The sequence below is a fragment of the Balaenoptera ricei genome, chromosome X (genome assembly GCF_028023285.1).
Source record: "Balaenoptera ricei isolate mBalRic1 chromosome X, mBalRic1.hap2, whole genome shotgun sequence".
NCBI lineage: Eukaryota > Metazoa > Chordata > Mammalia > Artiodactyla > Balaenopteridae > Balaenoptera > Balaenoptera ricei.
In genome coordinates this window covers 947320-967166 of record NC_082660.1, presented here as the reverse complement: position 1 = coordinate 967166, position 19847 = coordinate 947320, and the positions used below count along the sequence as shown (strand labels likewise).

The window sequence follows — 19847 nt, the reverse complement described above, 5'->3', positions numbered from 1 at the left end:
TCGTGTTTACTCTGCCCATCTCGCGCTGCTCACAGCTTCTGTCAGTGGCTGCCTGTGAAAGGGCTTTGTAGTTTTGGCATGATTTTACAAGCGCAGTTACCACAGTGGGTGTTGTGTTTCGTTAGAGTCCCCCACTCCCGGGGGCACATTTGGAGGCAGACATGGGGGCCATAAAGTGGCCGCTGAGGGTCAATCCAGGCTCCCTTCTGTGGGAAAAAGCCCACCTACAAATCTCCCTGGTAACATCTGGGAAACGATTCTCCTTGGGGTTCTACAAGTCCCCAAACTTTGTCCTTTATGGCTACCATGTTGTCCCCTGCTTGGCTTGAGGCCATTGGGAGGGGGACCAAGTCTCCCTGCTTCTGGGTGAGCGGCCAGGAGATCTCAGCAAGATGAGGGCTGCAGGACCGCGCTTGGACCTCGACCTCCAAACACAGGATTCTCACGACCCACCAGAGGGTGAGAATCCTGGGTGTAGATCATATCTGATAATGTTTCAAGCGAGATGTATCCGGCGGGGCTGCAAAAGTGCTCGGCGGGGCTGAAAAAATGATCCTGCACTTTTTTTTTTTTTTGACAAGAGTCATCTTTTAAAATAAAGCATGTCTGTTTCCTGTAGTCATTTCCCTAGTTTCTTTTCCACATTTTAAAGACGGGGTGACGCTGTACGATGAACTGAGGCGCTGACCTTCTGTTCACTGACTTCTCCTTCAAGCATGAGGCGTATCTTTCTGCCCTTGGCAGCCTCAGCTCTCTTCCTGCTGGGACGTGTGATGGCTTCAGAAGAAAAGGAGCTCGGTAAGTCAACAGCTGGCAAATGTAGCCATTTGTCTGCGTGAAATGCCCTTTCTTTGAACATCTCTGCTTTTTTCTTTTTATGGTGTCTTTTGCAAATGCACTGTTTTCTTTGTGAAAGTGACAAGGGCTTACGCAGGTTTCTGAGTCTCCGGCAAAGCCCCGTTTGCCTGTTGCAAAGGACCCACTCTTGACTGAGTTCAGGATTAGGTTTGAATGGAAAAAAAATCAATAGAAGAGCCCTTGTCTGCAGAACTGAGAATCTGGGCTGCTTTGTTGTTCTGTCTGCCTCCAAAGAGGTGAAAGACTTTTGTTTAAATTAATACTTACCTTCCCGCGGTGAGATCATGCGGCCGCAGTGCCCCCGAGAAAGACAAGGGCTTCCCCAGTCACCCGTCGGTCCGCGGGGTCATCCGTGAATCCCACGGCTGGCCGTGCCTTCTGAGAATGATTATCAGTGTCACCTTGCTCTCTGTCCTCAGAGCCTGGTTCCCGGGGCTTTTCCAGAGAACTGTTTCCAGGCTGCATGATCACCTTACAAGCTTTGTCAAAAGGCAGCAACAGGAGGGGGAGGACGGGAGGGGTCTGGTCCCGTCTTGCACTAGACAGCTTTGATTTGCTTTCCAGCTCAGGGGAGGCCCGGATGGGAGCTGGTGATGGCACGTTCGTGACATTTAGCTTCTGAACTGTCCCCAGCCATCACCCCATGCTTGACCGTCCACGTCCGAGCTGGCCTCTCGCCTACCTGGTTTGGAAGGGTCCCTAGGGGCCTTCTTTGCTGCAGCCCTGGGGTTGCAAACTGCGTATCAAGTGGACACGGTGAGGAGGGTGAGAGAGCCTGGATGTGGGGTGTCCCCAAGGCTGGCACCCACATAATTCCCTAGCTCTGTGCAATGCCCGCTGCTCCGTTTTCACGTGGCCGAATCCAGGACTCCATCTGCCAGCGACAGAAGGCAGAGGGAGGAGAGGTTTGGCTGTGACCGGAGCTCCCCACGGCCATAGACAATCCTTGACATCCACAACTTCCTCCTGACAGCCCCCCCATACCCGCCACCACTGCGCACGTGGAGTTTGAGTGAAGAAAGAGCCCTTTAGACCAGTTCTGGATTCTGACCCACTTGATGCACATCCGTGGGCAGAAGTAGGGGTTCAGGTCGTGGATGGACAGAGGGTCCCACCCGAGGCGGTTCTCATCCCTCTGTGAAGCAGGGCTCGCTCAGAACCTTTGTAGGAACTTCCTGGAAAATGCAGAACTTGCTTCACGAAAGGCCTTTGTGGTTTGCCTGCTTTTCTTTTACCCGAGGTCATGACAGGTGTGTAAACACCTGTGGTCCCACTGGGCACAGTCTTAGGAAAGCCTCCCCCAATCCCACCCGAGGTCCCGGAGCTGTGCAGGGAGGTCCCTCTGGGGCCGTTTCCACCCCGTCGATCCATTTTGAACCGACAGATTCAGACTTCACGACTCCATTGGGCTTTCAGATCATATTTCCATCTGAGGCTATTGTGTGTTTCTGATGGGGCTAGTGAGAATGCGCGTTTGTCCCGAACACGCCTAACCCTCGTGAACCCTTGTGAACCGGTGTCAAAAGAAGCACGAGGGGCGGTGAGTGGGAGTGATCGGACGGGGGGGGGGGGCTCATTAAAGGCTCAGGCGTGAGGGGGGGGGCCTGTCCCCACCAGGCATACAGAAGGAGACACCCTCAGTCTTCAGACAATCCCCAGGCTGTTTCACTGACCAGCAGCCGTGTGGGCTGGAATCGTGTTTATCGCATCGGGGGCAGATAAGGAGGGAGGGGGCGTCGGGCAGAATCGGGGAGACCAGGAAAGTCGGGGATGGAGGCAGGGGAAGGGGAAGGGAGAGCTTGGAATGGAAGAAGGATAAAGGCGGGCACACTATACACGTCCTGACGCCCCGGAATAACTCGGGAGACGTTTGCCGCCCGAGCCCACTTGCTTACCCCAAACGCAGCAGGGATTCAGGCTTGGGTTTGGGCGGGAAGCGTGGAGGGAGGCGGTGGACGAAAGTGACCTGACAGCTCCTGGTGGCCCTAAAAAGTGTTCTTAAGGGGGAAGACGCTGTCGATGAAAAATTAGTCAGGCGATCTGAGAAAGAAATGGAAAATTTTATTCAAGCCAAATTTGAGGATGGTAATGGGAAGAGCATCTCAGGAAGCTCTGAGAATGGCTCCACCCAAAGGTTTCTGAGGCACAGGGCTGTGCCTCCAGTGACGTATTAGCGACCGTTTACGCACTCCAGATCTAAGCGTCGTCCTGGCCCCTTACGAGGTCAACAGGGAGCGTTGCCTTTAAGGAAGTGTCTGGGTGGCGCCAGGCGAAATGTTACTCTTCATGGCCGAGCAGGTATTTCCGCCGATGGGGGAGGTCTGGCCGATGCCTAACACAGACACACGATGCACAGCGAGGGGAGACAGGAGGCCAAAGGGCAGAGAACATTTTTTATGTTTAAGTTTTTCTTGTCTTGCCATAAAGCATGAATTTTATTTCTCACGCCTTGTGCGTGGTCTGGGCGACGGGGTAGTCGGGACGGTGCTCTTTTCGGGGACGTGGGACCAGCCTGTGGGTGGGGAACAGTGAGGCGGCCACTTGCATGTGAGGCAGTGGTCAGACACCGGCGTGCTCCCTGCAGGTGCTGGGCGAGCCCCCTGTGTGTGGCTGCTTCCTTTGGGCTGTCACTGCTCCAAGGAGACGTGGCCATGCTGATTTCACCTTTTCTGCCATGTCGCTGGTATCAGATGCACCTTACGGGGACCCGCAGGGGCAAGTGTATCCCCGTGCACACGGAGGGGCTCAGAGCACACCCAGCAATGCTGCTGACATCAGCCGCCTTTTCACAGCAGAGAGTAGGTAGGACGGTCCCAGGCGCAGACATGCCTAGGATGCTTGTCCAAATACCTTTGTGTGTCGGGTGTCTTCCTGTTGAAGATTGAATTGTGTCCCCCCAAAAGATATTTTCAAGCCCTGACCCCTGGAACCTCAGAATGGGACCTTATTTGGAAATAAGGTCTTTGCAGGTGTGATGAAGTGAAGGGTCTGAGGTGAGGTCCTCCTGGAGGAGGGTGGCCCTACATCCAATGACAGGGTCCTTCTAAGACACAGAAGAGGAGAGACCCAGACACAGAGGAGAAGCCCCGGGAAGACAGAGGCAGAGACGGGAGGGAGGCAGCCACAAGCCCAGGGACGCCTGGAGCCCCCAGAAGCTGGAAGAGGCGGGAAGGACCCTCCCCTGGAGCCTCTGGAGGGAGCTCAGCCCCGGGACACCTTGACCTCAGACATCTGGTCTCCAGGATTGAGAGAGGATAAATTCCTGCTGTTTTACCCCTCAGTCTGTGGTCATTTCTTGCAGACGCCCCAGAACACTTGAGCACCTCTTTATGGAATCTGCTCTGGCTTTGCTGTGTCCTGTGTGGTCCCACGATGATCTTCAGAGGGTTTTCAGGGAGGGTTTGAGGGAGGTTGGAAATCGACACCCAAAGACAGCTCCCCCCACCACCGCCCTTGCCTTGGTACAGACAACCTTTGTCACCAGGGTTGTCCTGGTACACTTTGCCATTTACACCTTCATCTCTTAAAATTTCCGAATAAGTTCATAATATTCCATAAAATCAGCACATACTTTCTAAGCAACAACGGGTCCTGGTGGCCCTGAGTTCTTTCCGTTCAGGAGCCGACATTCAGGTGGGAACAGTGAAATCACAGGAATGAGACGGTATCTCTCAGTGGCAATGGTGCCACCAGGATTGTTAACCACCGATGGCCCAGGTTGGCGGGTAATTTCTGGAGAGATGGAGGTGTTTCTGATGGTACTGCAGAAATAGAATCAAAACTGGCATCTCTCGCCAACCCAGAATTCTTCTCCACAAAGGTAGAGATAAGAGAGACACGATTTCATGACTGAGTAAGCGTTGAACAAGACTGAGCTCTAATGCACATGCCTTTTGAGAAGGAGATTGGCAAGGCACAAACCCTTTTCTAGAGCAAGGTGGACACCAGCCACTGCACCCACGTTCTCAAACGGGAGGACGTCCCAGCACCATCTGTAACCGTAATTCTTCCTAAACTCACCTTCCAGTGGGAGGGACCACCTGGGTCAGATCATTGGCTTTATCCAAAGGAAAAATTAACTTCTGTCTTTATGACTGAAGGTGCTTTTACGACTTGGAGCCAGACTCTTAGCCCCTCACAGAAATGGGGCACCACACCGTTTATGTTTGCTTTTCAAAGAGTTGGCTCCTTTGAGAGAGATACGCCCAGGTCCCAAATCTGGCAAAAGCTCACTAACTTCTAAAAGTCTCTACATATATTTCAAAGGGATGAAGAAAAAACTTACACATTTTCTTTTTGTTTAAATATATTATGAGTTTTGGGACTTCCCTGGTGGCGCAGTGGTTAGGAACCCACCTGCCAGTGCAGGGGACACAGGTTCGAGCCCTGGTCCAGGAAGATCCCACATGCCGCAGAGCAACTAAGCCCGTGTGCTGCAACTACTGAGCCTGCGCTCTAGAGCCCGTGAGCTACAACTACTGAGCCCGCGTGCCACAACTACTGAAGCCCGTGTGCCTAGAGCCCGTGCTCTGCAACAAGAGAAGCCACCGCAATGAGAAGCCCACGCAATGCAACGAAGAGTAGCCCCCGCTCGCCGCAACTAGAGAAAGCCCACGCGCAGCAACAAAGACCCAACACAGCCAATAAATAAATAAACAAATAAATAAATAAATTTATAAAAAATATATGAGTTTTAAAATTGAGATATAGTTGATTTATAATATTATATATGTTTCAGGTATACAACATAGGGATTCACAATTTTTTAAAGATTACACTCCATTTATAGTTATTATGAAATATTGGCTATATCCCCTGTGTTATACAATATATCCTTGTAGCTTATTTATTTTATACGTAATCGTTTGTACCTCTTAATCCTCTACCTCTATCTTGCCCCTCCCCCCTTCCCTCTCCCCACTTGTAACCACTAGTTTGTCCTCTGTATCTGTGAGTCTGCTTCTGTTTTGTTACATTCACTAGTTTGTGTCATATTTTAGATTCCACATGTAAGTGATATCATGTGATATTTGTCTTTCTCTGACTTACTTCACTTAGTATGACAATCTCTAGGTCCATCCATGTTGCTGCAAATGGCATTATTTCATTCTTTTTTATGGCTGAGTAATATTCCATTGTATATATGTACCAAGTCTTCTTTATCCATTCCTTTGTTGATGGACGATTAGGTTGCTTCCGTGTCTTGGCTATTGCAAGTAGTACTGCTATGAACATTGGGGTGCATGTATCTTTTCAAATTAGAGTTTTCGTTTTTTCACGATAAATGCCCAGGAGTGGAATTGCTAGATTCCATGGAGCTCTATTTTTATCTTTTAGAGAAACTGCCATAGTGTTTTCCACAGCGGCTGCACCAATTTACATCCCCACCAACAGCGCACAAGGGTTCCCTTTTCTCCACACCCTCGCCAACATTTATTATTTGTGGTCTTGTTGATGATGGCCAGTCTGACAGGTGTGGAGCCTAAGTAACACCTAAAGCAAACACTGAAGGACTCACTTGACCTTGAGCTTTTCCTCGACTCGTCATGTGTGGTGTTCTGAGTAAGACAGTGACTTTGGTGGACGGGGGACAGTGTCCACTTCCTCTCTGTGTGCCCACAAAACGTGGTGCCGCTGGACACACAGTCGGCACTCACTGTTTACTCTTCACACTAACCGATGATCATTACCTCTTGCCAACGTGAGAAGAAAGTCAGCTGTAATCTTGCACTGACTGTTGTCTCTCAAAGTGACTGAGTTTTCTCACCGACCTTCATAGATCCTGCAGTTCTTACTGACATAAGTCATGACCGGTTTGTTTGTGAGAATCTTGGTTTTCTCTGTCCCTTTAAAGCACTCTATCATTCTTGTATTTTTTTTTTTTTTTTTTAAAGAGATATGCTCCCTGTACATTCACAGTAATTATTTTGGAATCTAGTCTTTGTTTTCAGATTCCTGGGGGATATTTTTCTTTTCTTTTTTTTTTAAATTTTTATTTATTTATTTATTTATGGCTGTGTTGGGTCTTCGTTTCTGTGCGAGGGCTTTCTCCAGTTGCGGCGAGCGGGGGCCACTCTTCATCGCGGTGCGCGGGCCTCTCACTATCGCGGCCTCTCTTGTTGCGGAGCACAGGCTCCAGACGCGCAGGCTCAGTAGTTGTGGCTCACGGGCCCAGTTGCTCCGCGGCATGTGGGATCTTCCCGGACCAGGGCTCGAACCCGTGTCCCCTGCATTGGCAGGCAGATTCTCAACCACTGCGCCACCAGGGAAGCCCTCATTCTTGTATTATAAGTATGAAACACATAACAGACTCCGGACACATAGTAAGAATATAAACTATCTTGTTGATAATTACAGATAGATGACATAGATAACAGATAGATGATGATAAGTTAGATGATAGATAGGTAGATAGATGATATAGATGATAGATGATTGATAGATACATAGATAGTAGATAGGTAATAGATGATGATGATGATGAAGATGATAGATACATAGATAATAGAGATAGATAGATATAGATAGATATCATGTTGAAATGATAATATTCTGGATATATAGGGTTAAATAAAATATATCATCAAATTTTTTTTAAAAAGCACTATATCATTCTTATAACATGAGTGCTGACATCATTTTACAGATTTCACTCTTTCCAGCATTGCCTCAAAGTCTACTTTATTTGTCTCTTTTTACCCAGGAGAAGCACTGCAGCTTCAAATCATCAACTTTAATTTCGAAACTGTGAAGGTTACGTGGAATGCAAGTGAATACTCTGGGACTAATTTGACATTCCTCCTCAAGTAAGTGCCCTGAGGAGGGGAAAACCACGCCTATGGCTAAAGTATTTCCTCTTCTAAGATGTCAGCAACTGGGAGGCCCAGGAAGTGAACGTGTGAAGAATCAGAAAGTGCAAGTGTGAATGTGTGTGCCCTCAGGCCTCACCACAGCTGCAGCCGCAGCTCCCAGACCTTCTAACGGAGGGATGACTGACTCACGCTCGAAACCACCTAGATTCTTTTTTTTTTTTAAATAGATATTTGATTATATCTTTTTTCTTTTTTTTAGTTAATTATTTAATTTATTTATTTTTGGCTGCGTTGGGTCTTCCTCGCTCCGGGATCTAGAACGCAGGCTCAGTAGTTGTGGCGCACGGGCTTAGTTGCTCCGGGGCATGTGGGATCTTCCTGGACCAGGGCTCGAACCCATGTCCCTAGCATTGGCAGGCAGATTCTTAACCACAAGGCAAGTCCCGCATCCGTTTCTTTAGTCATAAAGGAGATAATTCTTGGTCTCGTCACTGCTTGGGTTTGAGATCTTAAGGATGGAGTATAAGCTGATCTCACGCTGGGTCCTATACGCTTCTTCTTAATATTGCAGGGAAGCCTCAAAGATATACCCAATCTTGGGACATCCCTATTAAAAGTGTCTCCTGGAAGGGATAGTTAGGGAGTTTGGGATTGACATGTACACACTGGTACATTTAAAAAGGATAACCAGGGACTTCCCTGGTGGTGCAGTGGTTAAGAATCCGCCTGCCAATGCAGGGGACACGGGTTCGAGCCCTGGTCCGGGAAGATCCCACATGCCGCAGAACAGCTAAGCCCTTGCGCCACAACTACTGAGCCTGTGCTCTAGAGCCCGTGAGCCACAATTACTGAGCTCGTAAGCCGCAGCTACTGAAGCCCACACGCCTAGAGCCCGTGCTCCACAACAAGAGAAGCCCCTGCAATGAGAAGCCCGCGCACCGCAATGAAGAGTAGCCCCCGCTCGCCGCGACTAGAGAAAGCCCGCGCGCAGCAACAAAAACCCAATGCAGCCAAAACTAAATAAATAAATTTTATTTAAAAAAAAAAAAAAAAGGATAACCAACAAAGACCTACTGTATAGTACAGGGAACTCTGCTTAATGTTATGTGGCAGCCTGGATGGGAAGGGAGACTGGATAAATGTATATGTATGGCTGACTCACTTTGCTGTGCACCTGAAACTAGCACAACATTGTTAATCAGCTCTACTCCGATATAAAATAAAAGTGCCTCCTTGAGTCAAGGGCTGGGTTACTCTGCAGGTCACTTACTTTCCTAGGGCGGCCGCAACAAAGTACCAAAAACAGGGCAGCTTAAAACAAGGAAAATTCAACCTCCCCCATCCTGGAGACCAGATGTCCGAGGTCAAGGTGTCCCAGGGCTGCGCTCCCTCCAGAGGCTCCAGGGGAGGGTCCTTCCCGCCTCTTCCAGCTCCTGGGGGCTCCAGGCGTCCCTGGGCTTGTGGCCGCCTCCCTCCCGTCTCTGCCTCTGTCTTCCCGGGGCTTCTCCTCTGTGTCTGTGTCTCTCCTCTTCTGTCTCTTAGAAGGACCCTGTCATTGGATGTAGGGCCACCCTCATCCAGGAGGACCGCATCTCAGACCCTTCACTGCATCACATCTGCAAAGATCCTATTTCCTAATGAGGTCCTGTTCCCAGGTTCTGGGGTTAGTATTGATACGTAGGCATGCCAGTTGGAGGGCCACAATTCAAGCCCTACAAGATCCATTCAAGGCGTGTAAACATTTGAGAGAGGGGTACTTCTCTGTTTCGACAGGTCTTGCTGTAGTTGTAAGGGGAAGGAGGTCATTGAAGCGAGTGACATGGTACCTAATCTGAGTCAGTGACAGAGTCATGGAGCAAAGGAACGGCCCTTAAGATGTTATTTTTAAGATGCTACAGGGCTTCCCTGGTGGCGCAGTGGTTAAGAGTCTGCCTGCCAATGCAAGGGACACGGGTTCAAGCCCTGGCCTGGGAAGATCCCACACGCCTCAGAGCAGCTAAGCCCGTGCACCACAACTACTGAGCCTGAGCTCTAGAGCTTGCGAGCCACAACTACTGAGCCCACGTGCCACAACTACGGAAGCCTGTCTGTGCGCCTACAGCCCAAGCTCCACAACAAGAGAAGCCACGACAATGAGAAGCCCGCGCACCGCAACGAAGAGTAGCCCCGGCTCACCGCAACTAAAGGAAGCCCGTGCACAACAATGAAGACCCAACACAGCCAAAAATAAATAAATAAATAAAATTATATATATATTAAAAAAAAAAGATGCTACATAGCTGAATTTTTCTCTTTTTAAATCACAGGTTAAGCGGCAATGAGGCGTACAGACCATGCTCCAAGTATACCCTTCAACAAGGTTACACTGCCGGGTGCCTCCTGGAAGTAGAAAAAGATGCAGTTCTACATTTTTCCATCAGGAATGGAACTCAGCCCCTTCTCAGCAAGAGTTTGTGGATCAGTAACTACCGTACGTGCTTTGGTACCTTGAGGGGTGACTGTCCGTTTTGGATTAGGGTACATCTTACAAAGGTGGTGAAACCCTCTCTCCAAAGATTCATGTTTTGGTCGGGACTTCTGTGAAGCAGTGTTTCTTTTTTTCCCCCCCTTTTCTGAGGGATGGGATGTCACAGGTGCATCTCAGAATCCCGTGAGAGCTATGGACCCCCTACTGAAAAAATCCCTCATAGACATTGTATAAGTCTCCTCGTGTCATAAAAAATTATCAGAAATTGGGTAGCTTAAAATAAACATTGTGTCCCAGTTCTGGACACCAGAAGTTCCAAAGTCAAGATGTGGGTAGGGTTGGTTCCTTCTGGAAGTTCTGAGGGAGAATCTGCTCCAAGCCTCTCCCTCAATCCCTGGGAGCTGCTGGTAATCCTGGGCGTCCCTGGGCTTCTGGCCACATCCCTCCCGTCTCTGCATCCGTCTTCATGTGGCTCCTCCTCTGTGTGTCTGTGTCTCTTCTCTTCTTATAAGGACATCCCATATTGGATTAGGGCTCACACTACTCCAGGACGACCTCATCTTATCTTAAACAATTAATTACACCTGTAATGATCCTCTTTCCAAAGATTCTGAGGTGCTAGGGTCCAGGACTTCAAAGTGTCTTTTTCTGGTGGGACACAATTCATCCCATAACAGATACAGAAAAGTTTTTCAAGCAGTTTCAGAGAGCTCTTTCCATGAGACACCTACGGGTCCTTGGAGAGCTGGCTAAAAGTTCTATTGTCAATGTACTAAAGACACGGAAACCCCAAATCTCATAAGGTATTAGAGGAGGGATTGGAACAGTCAGAGGACAGTGAACCCAAGCCCAGTTACCACTGTAATGTTAGAGATGTGCAATGTTTATCTTTGTAGAGGTGTTATTCACAATAGATGTGCTATTTCTCCTTCTTAGTGAAACCCAGATCCCTGAGTGACCTGAGTTTCCAGTGGCATCAGGGAGCAGTGACAGTGACTTGCTCTGACCTGTGGTACAAAGGTCTCGTGTATGAAATCCAGCACAAGAGCACCTTTGACACCGAGTGGCAGGTGAGGGCAGGGACGTCTTCTCAGGCCAGGTGTGCGTAAGTATCCCCGAGATGCGAACGATGGAGAAAGATGGAGAGACACAGAGACAAAGATATTGAGATTTATTTTAAGGACTTGGTCATGTGATTGTGGAGCCTGGTGTATGTGACAGAAGCGGGGGGGACTCATCCAAAAAGGGACAAGACGGACAAATGGCTGGAATTAGTAGAATAGAATCACTGCTCATCAAAGAAATACACATTAAAATAGAGGGATACTGGGCTTCCCTGGTGGCGCAGCAGTTAAGAATCTGCCTGCCAATGCAGGGGACACGGGATCAAGCCCTGGTCAGGGAAGATCCCACATGCCACAGAGCAACTAAGCCCGGGAGCCACAACTACTGAGCCCACGTGCCGCAACTACAACTACTGAAGCCCGCGTGCCTAGAGCCCGTGCTCTGCAACAATGAGAAGCCCGCACACCGCAACAAAGAGTAGCCCCCGCTCACCGCAACTAGAGAAAGCCCGTGTGCAGCAACGAAGACCCAACGCAGCCAAAAATAAATAATATAAATAAATTAAAGTTTAAAAAAAATAGAGGGATACTGGAGTTCTCCTAAATAGCTGATCATAAAATGTGGTCATTTTTGATGACGTTGAACATCAGGAAACTTTAAGACCTCCGTCATGGTCCTTATTCTCATCAATTGATTCCCTTTGCAGAAATCAGTCCTCGGGGAATAATTCAAAATGTGGATGAGGCTGTATGCACAAAGACGTCTATCGAAGCATTATCTAAAATAAGTACATGGACTCAGGGGCCACCTGTGTGGCATACAGCGGGAGAATAGTCAAACAAACTATGGTACATTTATAATAAAAGATGTAAGAGCCATCAAAAGGTATTTTAAAGAATATTTAGTGATAAGAAGCAATGCGTACATTAAATATCGTGTTCAATGAATACCATACCCCCGGAAGGAGAGAAATGATATCAATTTGTTAATGGTGATTGTATTTTGGAGCTAGAAAAAAGACGGGTTTTAAGTGTCTTATTTTGCCTTTGTGTGTGTGTGTGTGTGTGTGTGTGCGTGTGTGTGGTTTTGTGTGTGTTTTCTGAAGTCTCAAATGTAAGCATGCATTACTTTTTTTTCTTTTTTAATTAATTAATTAATTTTTTGGCTGCGTTGGGTCTTTGTTGCTGCGCGTGGGCTTTCTCTAGTTGCGGCGAGCGGGGGCTACTCTTCATTGCGGTGCGCGGGCTTCTCACTGCGGTGGCTTCTCTTGTTGTGGAGCACGGGCTCTAGGCACGCGGGCTTCAGTAGTTGTGGCACGTGGGCTCAGTAGTTGTGGCTCGCGGGCTCTAGAGCACAGGCTCAGTAGCTGTGGAGCACGGGCTTAGTTGCTCCGTGGCATGTGGGATCTTCCCAGACCAGGGATCGAACCCATGTCCCCTGCATTGGCAGGCGGCTTCTTAACCACTGTGCCACCAGGGAAGTCGCAGCATGCATTACTTTTATATTCATAAAAAAAGTTACTTGGGGAATATAGCCAATATTTTTTTTTTTTTTTTTGCCAATATTTTATAATAACTGTAAATGAAGTATAACCCTTAAAAATTGTAAACCACTATACTGTACACCCGTAACATATAATACTGTACAGCAACTATACTTCTATTTTAAAAAATTACTTTTTTTTAAAAGAAAGAACTTAGTAATTCTTCAAAAGCGTCTGTCATCATGTTTGTCATAACAAATTTTTTTTCCTTTCTGGAGGCAGGTGTAGAGGTGCTGCCACATTTGTTTTTTCTGTTGTTTGGAGGATAAAGATCTGGACAGAGAGAGGAAGTGAAACAAGAGAGGGAAATCCTGCAAGGAGGAATCTTGTGTGAATCCCTGGTAGAAGATGAAAAAGTCTGGGTCAATCATGGGTCATCGTGTCTCTTTTTCCCTCTAGTCCAAGGAGGCAAAAACCTGCAATGTCACGCTCGACAGTTTGGATGCTGAGAAGTGTTATTTCTTTCGGGCCAGAGTGAAAACGCTGGAGTCCAGCTACGGCTCTGACACATACCCAAGTGACTGGTCAGAGGTGATACACCAGCAGAGGGGCAAGCTAACAGGTAATGTCACGCAGCATTGCTGTACAACATGGTCCAGCACCCTACGTTGGGGGGAGGGTGGAATGGGGCACCTGAAAGCACGATGACCCCAAGTCCTGCTCCAGAGGTCACGGTGGAAGCAATTCTTCTTCTGGTTTCCATCATTATTGGACTAATTTTCATTTTTATTTCGATGAACATAGCAAGAATAATATGTCATTTATGAATGTGGTTCCATGGATATAGGTATAGATGCATAGAGAGATCTATAGATAAATAGGTGATAATGGATAGCTAGATTGATAGATGATAGATGATGATAGATGACAGATATACATAGATGATAGATAGATGACAGATATAGACAGATGGATAGACATAGATGGATAATAGGTGATAGATAGATAGTTAGCTAGATAGATGGATAGGTAAGTAGACAGATATATATCATAGATAGATAAGTAGATAGGTAGGTAGGTAAATAGATAGATGATAGATAGATAGATGATAGATAGATGATAGATATGGATAGACCAAAGCAAGCCCTGATATCCTCAAATACCCCTGGCAGTGAGTTAAATCTACACTCCCTCCTTCCTAATGTTTGCCTGTCCAGTGTCACCGTCTCTCTTTCCAGGATATTTCACACCAAAATCAAGATTTGCTGACCCTGACATTTATAAAGGAAAAAAAAAAAAAATGGGGGTGGCAGGGTTTGGAGTGTGATCTAGTATTATGTTGAAATTATCTTGGTAACTTACAGCCCTCATTCTGTTTTGCTTTAGATTTGTGCCGGGAAAACAGCCTTTTCCCAAATTTTATTTTAGTTGCTGGCATGGTCACCTTCCTGATAGCCTCCCTTCTCCTTCTGCCTTTATGGAAACTACGGAGGTAAGGATGACCCTGCCAGAATCCTCAGACACACGGGCTTTGGTTCCAATATGTCCATGAATTGGGGGGGAAAAAAAGAATTGTCTGATATGATTATTTAGCTGAATATCACTTTCTCTATAATACACACTTTGCCAGTGGTATATGACAAGAAAATTGAGAGGGAAATAATGCCAAAGGTGCAGAGATATCTGCAGAATTCATTGACAAATATTCTCGTGGAGACAGTAGGATACAAGAATGCTCATTCCTATCAGAGCGTTACCTTGCTTCAAGCACATGCCCCATTGAGCTGTGTCCTCCTGTCACGTTACAATGACAGGTACTTAAAACACCTTTTAATTTTTATTGAGATTTATTAAATGAGACAATTTGGTGAGTGACGTGAGAAGAACTGGACAAGAAGAAAGCTTGTCTGGTTCGTAAATCCATTTACCAATACAGCAAAACAATATTCTTTGAGACCATAGAAAGCATTTCAAAAATATGATATTAAGTATTTCTCCCCATTAACCTTCCATGCAATAATTTAACAACCGCTATGTCCATCTTTCTTTAAACGTACCTGCGCCCGGGCCTTTTACTTCTTGATGATATTTGAAGGCACTGATGCCCAGGGCCATGGGTGCCATCTTTGTTTCTTAGGATGAGGTTTCCATAGCAACAACTGGAGTGATGCATAGAGAACCATGGACCGCCATTCTGGACCACTCGGGCTGGCTCTGAGCTAGGCTGAGTTAGACAGTTTCAAGGACGTCCCATCGTGGTTGGATACAGCATGGAGCAGCTTCCCTTAATTCTTGCAAATCGCCCCATTTTTTCTTCAGTCTGCTCTCTCTTTGACCAGCTCAAACAGATGCCTGCAGTATGGTTCTCTGCAAGGGAGTAGATGAAGCAATCAGATAAGTGTGTTGACAGGTGACATGTCTGATGTTTTTAATACAAAACTGAAATCACCCCTGAGGGAATCTGAGGAGTACACTTCTTGGAAAAAACTAACACTTGTCCTGTCTTCAAGGAAGTCCCTGTTCACGACGAGTGGTGAAATCAACTGTATTATTTTCCTGGGGCTGCCATAACAAAGCACCCCAGACTGGGGGTGCTCAAACAACAGACATTTATTTCTCCCAGTACTGGAGGCTTGAATCTGAGGTCCAGGTGTGGGCAGGGCTGGTTCCTCCTGAGGCTTCTCTCCTGGGTGTGCAGACGGCCCTCTCCTCCCTGTGTCCTCACACGGTCGTCCCTCTGTGTGCATCTGTGTACTAATCTCCTCTTCTTTTAAGGACACCAGTCACATAGGGTTAGCAGCTTATTAGATGAGAACCTCTTAACTTCTGTTCCTGGGGCCCTGCAAATTAAACTGACCAAACACAGAGTAACATAAGAAAATGCATGTTTCTTTACTGATGTAATATTTTTAAGCACATGGAGATTCGTAGAAAGGAAGTGAACACCTAACAAGGCAGTTAATTTGGGGGCTTCTATACCATTTTAACAAAAGGTAATAATTTGTGGAAAAGGAAGACAAAGGAAAAGGGAGTTTGGATGTGGGTAAACTGTGGGAAGGTGACTAAGAAATGTGTGGGGGAAACTACAGGCAGATAAAGGTTGTCTATGTGGAAGCATCTTGGTGCCATCTCAGTGATGTGACTCATTGCCCATTTCCTGGTAAAGGAGCGGGGGGGCACCTTTACAAATGGAATTTTTTTTTTTTTTTTTTTTGTAAAGAGGGAAATTTGTGCTCTGCTTTTAGGTGGACGGGGGAGGGCAGAGGGCTTCTCCTGTCTCTGCTGTTTCTCAAGTGCCTTCACCTCCAAATACACAATATCCCCAAGTGGCATATTTTGGGGTGGTGTATCCTGATCACCTTCATACCCCATGTCTATGACCTCATTTCACCTTAATTACCCCCTAAGAAGTACAACCTCCAGATACGGTCAGATTGAGGGGTTAGGGTTTCAAGCTATGAATTTGGGGAGGTGGGGACACAATTCAGTCCATAATGTCAACAGAAATAGTGATTCATAGGTAATAAGAATTGCTCTTTTGCAGAGATGGGCTCCATGCCCCTAACATCACATTCCTGGTGAGGGCTTCACGTGGATGCTGGGAGCAGGGTACCTGGGGGGATAGGAGTGGGGCACATGTTTTGAAATTGGGGACGCAGTTCCGCCAAGGTGTGCAGCCTCTGGGGTCAAAATCTGCAGCCATCCTGGGCCCCTCATGGCGGGGCGGGGGGGGGGGGGGGTGGTCTGTCCGCCTGGACGTCCACAGCCCTGCTCAGGGGCGCCAGCCTGTCTGACCAGACTCTCCACGTCCATTTCAGGGTTAAGAAGGTTCTCATGCCCAGTGTGCCGGATCCGAGATTCACCTTCTCTGGGCTCTTTGAGTCTCACCAAGGTAACTTCCAGGTAAGCGCCATCTCCTTGGGCATGAAAAACAGGCTTGCTTTGTGCTGTCCTAATATCTCCCCTGTGCACCATTTAAAAACCCGCCTTTATTCCAGCGGCCTCTTTAAATGCCTGTGAGCCTTTTTGCATTTGAAAACAGCAGCAAGTTCTTTTCTCTTTTGGTCAGAGAGAGTAGATCCAAGGGCCTCCGAGGGTGGCTTCGCTTGAAATCAGCCCCAGAGATCAGTGGCCCCCCCTACGGGATTTTCCAGCCTAATCGCTTTCTGATCTCATCAGGAAGTTGTGTTCTTAATCTGTTCCCTCTGCAGGGCTGACAACAAAACCTACACTTCCTTTTTCAAACTTTATGGTTGTTATTTCATTCATGTGATAAATGCTTAAAGGGGGGCTGAGGAGGAGTTGGGAGGAATGAGAGAGGGGGGATCAGCACCCCCATCCCCAGGAGATTGCCAGGCAGTAGGATCCCCAGGCGTAGATTTTATAGGACCCTGGGATCAGAGTTATGCCAGTTCCCTGCGGCTGCCACAAACTGCGGGGTTCAACACACCACACATTAATCCTCGCCCAGTCCTGGGGACCAGACATCTGAGATCAAGGGGTCGCAGGGCCACGCTCCCTCCAGAGGTTCCAGGGGAGGGTCCCTCCTGCCTCTTCCAGCTTCTGGGGGCTCCAAGCGTCCCTGGGTTTGTGGCCGCATCCCTCCCGTCTCTGCCTCCGTCTTCACGGGGCTTCTCCTCTGTGTCTGTGTCTCTCCTCTTCTGTGTCTTAGAAGGACCCTGTCATTGGATGTAGGGCCACCCTCATCCAGGAGGACCTCGTCTCAGACCCTTCACTTCATCACATCTGCAACGACCCTACTTCCAAATCAAGTCCCATTCCCAGGTTCTGAGGGTTAGCACTTGGGCATATCTTTATTTTGGAAGGGATGCACTATTTAACCTTCCACAGGAGCAAGGTGAATTTTGAAACCACTTAGGTGTAGGAGAGGGGGAAAAAATGGAAAGAAAACCCACAAAAACATTCCTCTATCCTGTTAAGTTTTGTCCCTGATGCCTGCAAATTAAATGGACAAAAAAAAAAAAAAAAAAGAAAAAGAAAAAGATTAAGAAGAGAAAAGGTTTATTTTGTATGCACATGAAAACAAGTGAAAACCCCCAAGAAGTAGTTACAGACCTGGGGGGTGATGTGCCATTTTAACAAAGGGTGATAGAGTGTGGAGGAGAGACCACGTAAAAGAAAAGGGGTTGGGGACTTGTGGGTGGCAGGCAAGATATGAGAAGGTGACTAGGAAATGCATGAGAAATAAGGGTTCTTTAGTAAGATTTTATGCAGACTCAAGTTCTCCTAGGTGATAAGTGTCGTCTCTGGAGTTGGAAGGGTCAGGGTGACCGTTTACAAATGTACATTTCCTTTCCAAAAGGGACATTTATGCCCTGCTTCTAGGGAGGATAAACGGAGAGCAGAGAATCCTCTCTGCAGCGGTTCATTCTCCGTTGCCTTCAGCCGAAAATAATCCTTGTGCCACAGCGGCGTATTTGGGGGTGTCCCAGTTCCTTTCAAGGGAGAGGAGAGGGGGTTACAGCAGAGTTTAGGACAGGAAATCGGAAGTTTTTCAATACTTGGGGCTGGAAGAAGGAGATGGGGGAGGCTGGGCCGGGGAAGGGAGATGTCATAGGGGACAGAGGAGTCACCCGTGGAAGACAGTCCCGTGGAACAGCCTATTCCAGATGTGCTTCCGGCCAGCATCAGGAAACCCCAGGGCACTTGTTAGAATTCAGCATCTGGGCCTCCTGGACCTGCTGAGTGATAATCCTCCTTCTGAAAAGTCACCCCCATCTCAGAGAACATACCTGCGGGGTGGTGGTGGGGGGAGAGGAATCTGTGTTTCTTGTTTTGGGTCCCAGAAAAGCCCTTCAGGCCGTCCTCATGTGTGAGGAGTGACCACAGGCCAGCGCTTTGAGGCTGATGACAAAAGGCAGGTCTGAAACCACAAGCTCTATGCCAAGATGCTAAACATGAGAGCTCTTCTGTTCTGCTGGGGGTGGCATCCCCTCCGGAGGATGCACGGGCCCCGAGGGGAGGGCTTTGCTGCACGGAGCCTGAGTCACGATGTTTCATCCTGGCAGGAGTGGATCAAGGACACGCAGAACGTGGCTCACTTGAATAAGATGGAAGACGGGGAGCAGGAGTCCATCCCGGAAGAGGCCGCGGTGGTCCAGCTGGCAGAGGTGCCCGTGACAGCAGTGACGAGCCCTGTGTACCGGCAGACGGAGGAGGAAGAGGCCACCAGGAAGCCCGGCCAGCTCCCTCGCCAGCCCCCCCAGGACGGCGAGGTGGTCTCTCTCGGGAATTTTACGTTTGTGACGAGTGACAACTCATACGTGCGGTTCTGAGGGGGTGCAAACTCAAAAGCCAACATCAAAATCTACGTTGACATTGTAGGACCCAGGACAGCATCTCAGGGACTAAAAACCACCGTGAAGGGAACTCCCCAGAACCGAGGATGCTGGTGTCTGGGGTCACCCAACACCCCAACCATCCAACCAATGCATCCCATCTATGTCGATATGCAAGGGCTTGAAGGCGGATTCCCTATAGGTGGCAGATCGTTGGTTGGGCTTGTTCTTGCTCTCACCTGGCACGTTGTCACGGTTCACTTAAATCGTAAGGAAGGACAGCCAGCGGCCTGAGACCGCCTTCCTTCGCATGTGCCCACCCAGTCCTGCCCTTTCGCCATTACTACTCGCACCTGAGTGGTTCCTCAGATCTTTTGCTACGCGGCACACGTACCCAGCAGGTGAGGCACGGCACCTCCAGTTACAAAAGGAATTCTGCGTTACCAACACCAACCAGCCACCTGGCTCTTGCTCCAAAAGGGAAAAACCCTCTTTGCAACCATTGAGGCATTTTATTAAGCAGACTCTGTTTTAATTCCTGAGTCCACACTCAGGACATCACTCCTAAGAGATATTTGAATGTAAAAACCCTGCATGAACATTTGAAACATTCCCCGCTGAGTGTGCATTATTATTATTTTTTATATTGAAATAAAAAGAAAAAAAAGTGTTGGCATGAGAAGTACGGTGAGATGTAAACAGCTTGCTGATATTTGTGGAGATGGTGGACAATGTTAGTTTGATGCCCTCAAGCTTCACGTACAGGATGTATCTAGATTTCTAGATTATTGAGATCTAGTTGTTTTTTTCTTTTTTTTTTCAGGCTGACACTGAGTTTATCTTGTCTCTCTCTGCAGGGTGCA

The 19847-nt window shown here is 47.9% G+C and overlaps 1 protein-coding gene across 1 annotated transcript; it reads left to right on the top strand.

Annotated features, from left to right (window-relative positions):
* The first annotated feature begins 716 nt into the window (after positions 1-716).
* Positions 717-19046, top strand: CRLF2 (cytokine receptor like factor 2). Its single transcript, XM_059911705.1, has 8 exons — positions 717-798; positions 7562-7664; positions 9977-10140; positions 11074-11207; positions 13145-13307; positions 14072-14177; positions 16504-16588; positions 18715-19046. The coding sequence occupies exons 1-8, from the start codon at positions 717-719 to the stop codon at positions 18979-18981; spliced, it is 1104 nt and encodes a 367-aa protein (XP_059767688.1). The 3' UTR covers positions 18982-19046.
* Positions 19047-19847: the final 801 nt, after the last annotated feature.